Consider the following 6,000-nt stretch of genomic DNA (forward strand, 5'->3'; position numbering starts at 1 on the left):
TCCACATCTGTGCTGCAAAGGTAACACCGCAGGCAGTGAGCGAAGAAACAGCACGTGCATTGTGTTCTGCATGTGCCTGTTTATAATCTCTTTTCCCAGAAGAAAAAAAAAAGCACCAACAACTACCCATAACTGTGTTCTTCACTCGGAAAAAGACACCTGCACCGACGTGTCACTCAGTGGAAAAGACGCAACAGCGGAGGGACGCCAGGATGAAGAGGCACGATCAGAGGAACTGTGAAATACTGATCAGTCACTATTAATAATTTCTTATGTGTCCATCCTCGTAGGTTGATCGTTAAAATTGAATTCGTTAGTTCTAAAAGCCATCATAATTATTTATAGGAAAATGTCTATTTTTATTTCTCAAACAAATGTTTGGGTCTGAAAACAGGTTTTGATCTTTGGTTTCATTCTATAATTCTGGACTTATTTTTCTACTAAGGTTTGAACTTTGAGAGTGTTTACACAGGACATAAAAGTGAGAAAATGTTAATGTCTGTTTGAGAAAAGTGTATAAAGTGTGTAGTGAGGGGTTTTACAGCCTTAAAACATCTATAATAATTGTAAAAAATAACGCTGACTACGTGGATTTTGCCTATACTGCAAGTTATTTTTAGAACGTAATTCCCGCAATAAACGAGGGACCACTGTATTTCTTGTCTTTCTGATGCTTGATTCTGTTTTTCTCTCTGTTGAAGGTGCAGCTCTATCCAGATATGGGTGTGATATTTGTGCTGGAGACCTTCCTGTCCTGTGTGCCAACAGCTTTTCCTATATACAGTGGTCACTGTATATACTCTGTTGTGATTTGGTGCTATATAAATGAAAATTTTAAAAAAATTTACCATCAATCAAACTGCTTCATCTGAGACCATAAAGCGTCCATGAAATATAAAGTTTAAAAGGTTACTGTACCTGATTTCCTGCTGTGTTCCATTGTTCCCGCAGTATAAATCACGCAGGACTGTTTTTATACCGTGTACTTAATGCAGTAAAAACTACATGCTGAAAAAAAAAAAAAAAAAAAAAAAAAAAATGCAGACTGATCGCCAGAAATATCCAGTAAAAAGTTCGGACATCTCTAGTCCACTCATGGATGTTCGTTCACACTTGCACATGTGAACAATTAAAAGAAAAAAAAGTATGGCTGCAGGCATTAGTTTGTTGTTCTCTGCTCAAACTCTCACATCACAGTTAAAAAAAAAGGACAAAAAAGGACATAAGTCCTCAAGTAGAACTCCAGACATCACATGTGCTTGACAGTTCGTTCGCACGCGCATCTCACAGTCAAAGGAGGAAAGAAAAGAAAAAAAAATTAAAAATTGTCTGCAGGCAGTTAGTTCCTTTCTCTCCTCAGACTCTCTCATCACAGTTAAAAAAGGACACAAGTCCAGGACATGTCAACATCAAGTAGAACTCCAGACATCACATTTGCTCAAGGACAGTTCGCGCACACGTGCGCGCGCGCATCTCACGGTCAACGGAGGAAAGCTAAACTATAACAGAACTCAGAGCGCAGCCCTGCAGCTCAGCACAACAACAAGTAGAAGAGTCAGAGTGCACAGTCTGTCTGCAGCCAAACTGTGCACTCTGACTTCTCTGTGCAGAGAACCTGCATGCTGCGTTCTCACCTCCTCTCTGCCCCCTGCTGTGCGCACCTGACACAGATATTCCTGCGTCGTCATGACACCACAGGAAGCAACTGGGAGCAGCCCCGGTGTGAAAGGGGCTTTACAGGCAGGGACGGAAGGGCACCACCAGGAGCCTGCGGATTAATTAGACTTAACACGGGAAACCTCACCTGGCCCGGACACAAAAACAACTCTGTTAACTCAACTAATAATTTGCATCACTTTTGACCAAAATTAGGGCAAAAAGAACTTTTGAACCCTGTACAAAGTGAAACTAACCTTGTCACCAGTCTTGCTGTTTTTTACCCCATAACATTCAGTCACAGATGGACCAAACTATACCTTTTTGGAATGGTTATGATCAAGCAAATTATGTGATATAGTTTGCACTGTGATTAGAGCATCTTTTAATTTTGACCCCTGTGTAATTGTTCAATTGACCCCTACCTGGCAGCATATTGAAAATTCAGGTGGCTAATCGGCAGTGGTGGGCACAGTTCAGCTAATCCAATAGCAGATAATTATCGAAGCTAATGTTTTTGCTGGTGGATTAGCTTTTCAGATAAGTTTTAAAACCATCATTGGACCAATTATCTTCCGCTAAATTTCAGTCCAATAACTTTTTTTTTTTTTTTTTTTTTTTTTTTTTTTTTTTAAATGGTGAAGTGAGCAAAGTTTAACGGTCAAAAACGTTTGTAAACCCTAAAATCAAACATTTTAGCCCGTCTGTTGCATGTTTATTTATGGCAGACTGGCTGTCGCTTGCCAATGACGTCATCATTAAGTGCAAAATGTGACTGGCCGGGCGACACAGGGAGCATTGTGGGTAGTGTAGTTCAGGTTCACTTTGGACGTTACAGTATTTCTGTCCCTTGTCCCTTGGAAATCTGCTGCAAAACCCATCACACATTGTGCAAAAAGAATTATTTAAATATCTAAAGGCCACTGGATTACTTCATCGCATCTAAACAAATGACTATGGCTACCAGGAGTTAAGGTTTTGTAAAATCTCAGCAATTCCTCACCAGCCCGGTAGGTGGCTGGTAAATGCACCTTAAACTGGTGCTGTCTGCCATTGGATGTGAAAGAAGAAGAAGAAGTCCGCTTAACACAAACACAAAACAGACTAATTTTAACATTATTTTTATTTTATTTCTTTGTGGCTGATGGTATCGCCAAGACTCGGTGGGAGAGAGGAGCTCTCACCGCGCAGCTGTGTACAGACTGGGACATTTCTTCACCGTTGAGATCGCTAGGATAATCTCAGGACGATTATTTTTTCAGATGAATCCCACTGAAACTAACAGGTAAGAATTTATATTTACTACGTGTATTTTACTCTGTCAATCAATGCATTAATGGACGTATTTTGGTTGTTTAAGCTGCAGGGTTGAAAGCGTGTGGGGAAAAAAGCGGCAATTTTTAGCTCGTAAATGATGATGTATCTAATACCGAGATGAACTGTGACTTCTAATACTGTTTTACTGCTTTTGAAAGATGACGACAGGGTTTGGGGTTTTAGTTTTTTTATTCATTCATTCATTTTTCATGCATTCTTGTGTGTTTGTGATCCTTGAATTTACCCAGCAGCCCCTGCGGCGCTTAAAGTGAAACTGGTTTATCATAAGTCGACAGTGTAATCTGATGTGGCCGCATCCAAATAAATACTAAAAGTTATAGGTTATTTGTAATAAAGATAAATTGTTTTAGCAGTTTCTTGTCATAAATAACTTTTCAGTTATCTGATGAATAGTTATCGAAGAAAACTTTTAGCTAGCTGTGCCCAACACTGCTAATCGGTTATTTCAAAAGCGTTAATGTTTAAGGAGTATTTGTGCCGAATTTGATACTTATCACCATTTGCAGGACTGCTTCAGTTATCTGCTGCACTATTTGGGTCTGTCCTGAATCAATGAGGCTCTGTTACAAAAAGGACAGTTTATTACCAGATCTGGGGTTCTCATCGTCCCGAGGTCACGCAGGAGCTTGTTCAGGAAAGAGACCCCGAACACAGTTTACAGTAAGGTTGACATCCATTTAAATCATTGATAAAGAAGTGCGTGTGCTTATATGATCGAAAAATGCCATGCCATGTTTAAGCCATGTGGCTAACGGCTGGACTGAAAGGCGCTAGCTTTTACAAGATATATTTTTGGTGCAGCCAAATATCTTAACAAGAACACAGTGCATTACTGTGCAGATATGAGGAACATATTGATCCAGTGCAAACTTGCTGACAGTAGTCACTCTTAACCTCACATAACCCCCAGCAGACATGCAACAAGGTATTAACATGGGTTTAGGGAGTCTGAAATCAATATTATATGGCATATGCATTTCTAAGGTATTTATTAACCCCCACTGCAAGTGTTCATGTTGAACATTAATTTTATTATATCCTAAAGTTGCAAAATAACATCTAACCAGGAAATTGCCACGATTTATTATGAAAATTTGTTTGCAAGTAAAGAAAAAAAAAACAGACAGCACTTTTTTGTTGTGTATAAAACAGCAATAAAAAAATATTTAAATATGGCAACAGCGTTATAGTTGGGTGCCAAACTGTGCTTAATTTCCAACGGTAGAGGTGGGCAATACCAGGAATTTTGGTATTGATCCAATACCAAGTAAATACAGGCCCAGTATTGCTGATATCGATACCGATACTTTTTCATATTTAAGCTTCATAGATTCAAAGGATCCAAAAGACCTCGGATAGAATTTTGCCAAACATTGAATGTGACAACAAAATAATTTATTATCACAATCAACATTTTTGTTTAAAAAATATCACTCAACACAACTTAAAACAAAATCTCCTGAGGTAGAGGGCTGACAAACCACAATATAAGGGTGTGCTACTCCGTGTTGTGTGACAGTGCAGTGCTGCTCTTACAGAGAGTAGACTTTGATGAATGTGTGCAGGAGGAAAAAAAAAACCTCGAGTATCTATCTTTTTACACGAGGATCATTCCAAGCGTTGGTATCGATATTAGGATCGATCCGCCCACCTCTACCCAACGGACACAATCAAATGAAATCACAAACCAAACCGTGAAGACGCGTTTCCAGGATCCAAACCAAACGCGTCAGAAAGCTGCATAAATCCTGCCGATGAGGACGCACGGCCTGGAACATTCTGAAAACGACGAGCGCGGAGCCGCTCCCGTGCCACACAGTCTTACCGATGATGGGTCGGTAGTTGAGTTGCTGGGCGGAATCTGTCGCGCACACACACAGACAGGCGGTGAGCACCGCCAGCAGCGCTGCAGCCGGCCGACGCATCCAAGACACCATCCAGCACATAGACAGGACCGAAGAGAGGTGCGTACACTGCGTAGCCCAACAACCGGCCTGATGTTGATGATGATGATGATGAACCACACGACTAATAAAACCAGGAAGAACCTCTTCTTCTTATGGATTTCCGGCAGGCTGCGCGCCAGTACCAGGAAGAACAACCCTCTGCTGGTTGTTAAAGAGATGCGTCACATGTGTAACTCCCCAAAGTGAGAGGAGCAGCTCCTCCTCTCTGCTGCCATCACTGCACGAAACAGCACCAACCTGCTGCTGCTGCTCCAAGAATCACTCAGAAATACAACTGCAACAGCACTCACAGCGCAGATGCCTCAGACAGAGACGAACACTGATGACCAGGAGGGGCGCCTTGCAAGCCAAACGTCAGAGAGGAGCAGAGGTTAAAAGCAATTAATGACGTCACTTTCTGCTATTTGACATATCTGTTTAAAAAAATTAGAGAGATGATTTTAAAACTTAATAGTGAAAGGAATGAGAGGGCTAATGGATGGATACCCTGTGGGCTCGACAAACAAGAATATACACCGTCCGCAATGGTGTTTGACTATGACTTCATGTGACTTGTGTGTGCTTTCATTATGACGTCATTTATACCAAACAATCGCAAATATTTTGTTCTGCTATTCTATTTTTTTCTGTTTTAGATCATCCATTATCTTGGTTATTGAGATATCCAAAAAAAAAGGTGTTTAAAAAAAAAAAAAAAAAAAAACTGTTTTCCTTGACGCTTCATCAAACTACTCCAAAATCTAGTCACCTCCTGTATTATGTATTTCAGTTCAGTTGTATTAAAAAATTACATTTTATTAAATATTCTGATTATACAAAAATATATAAATACAATTCCACAAAAATGGTTCATTGATGTACGAATAATTGTGCCAAAGTCCATTTTAAGTTTGAATTTTAATTTAATGAAAATATTTCTGTTGTGGTTAAAAAAAATCTGATGATACAAAAATGATATAAAATATTTTTTTAACTGGTTTATTGGTGTGCAAACTTGCATTTTGTTTATCTGCATTTTAATTTCATTGCTATATTGATG

General features: G+C 39.6%; 1 protein-coding gene across 1 annotated transcript in view; it reads right to left on the reverse strand.

The window, feature by feature from the left end:
• The window catches only part of zgc:171566, a 47,960-nt gene extending 42,917 nt beyond the window's left edge, over window positions 1-5,043 (reverse strand). Inside the window, exon 1 of the mRNA XM_034165961.1 lies at window positions 4,820-5,043. Coding sequence (XP_034021852.1) covers window positions 4,820-4,940 — 121 coding nt within the window. The 5' untranslated portion in view covers window positions 4,941-5,043. The remainder of the gene's footprint in view (window positions 1-4,819) is intronic.
• Between the last annotated feature and the right edge of the window lie 957 nt (window positions 5,044-6,000).

This window comes from Thalassophryne amazonica, chromosome 3, assembly GCF_902500255.1.
Source record: "Thalassophryne amazonica chromosome 3, fThaAma1.1, whole genome shotgun sequence".
In the NCBI taxonomy this organism is placed as follows: domain Eukaryota; kingdom Metazoa; phylum Chordata; class Actinopteri; order Batrachoidiformes; family Batrachoididae; genus Thalassophryne; species Thalassophryne amazonica.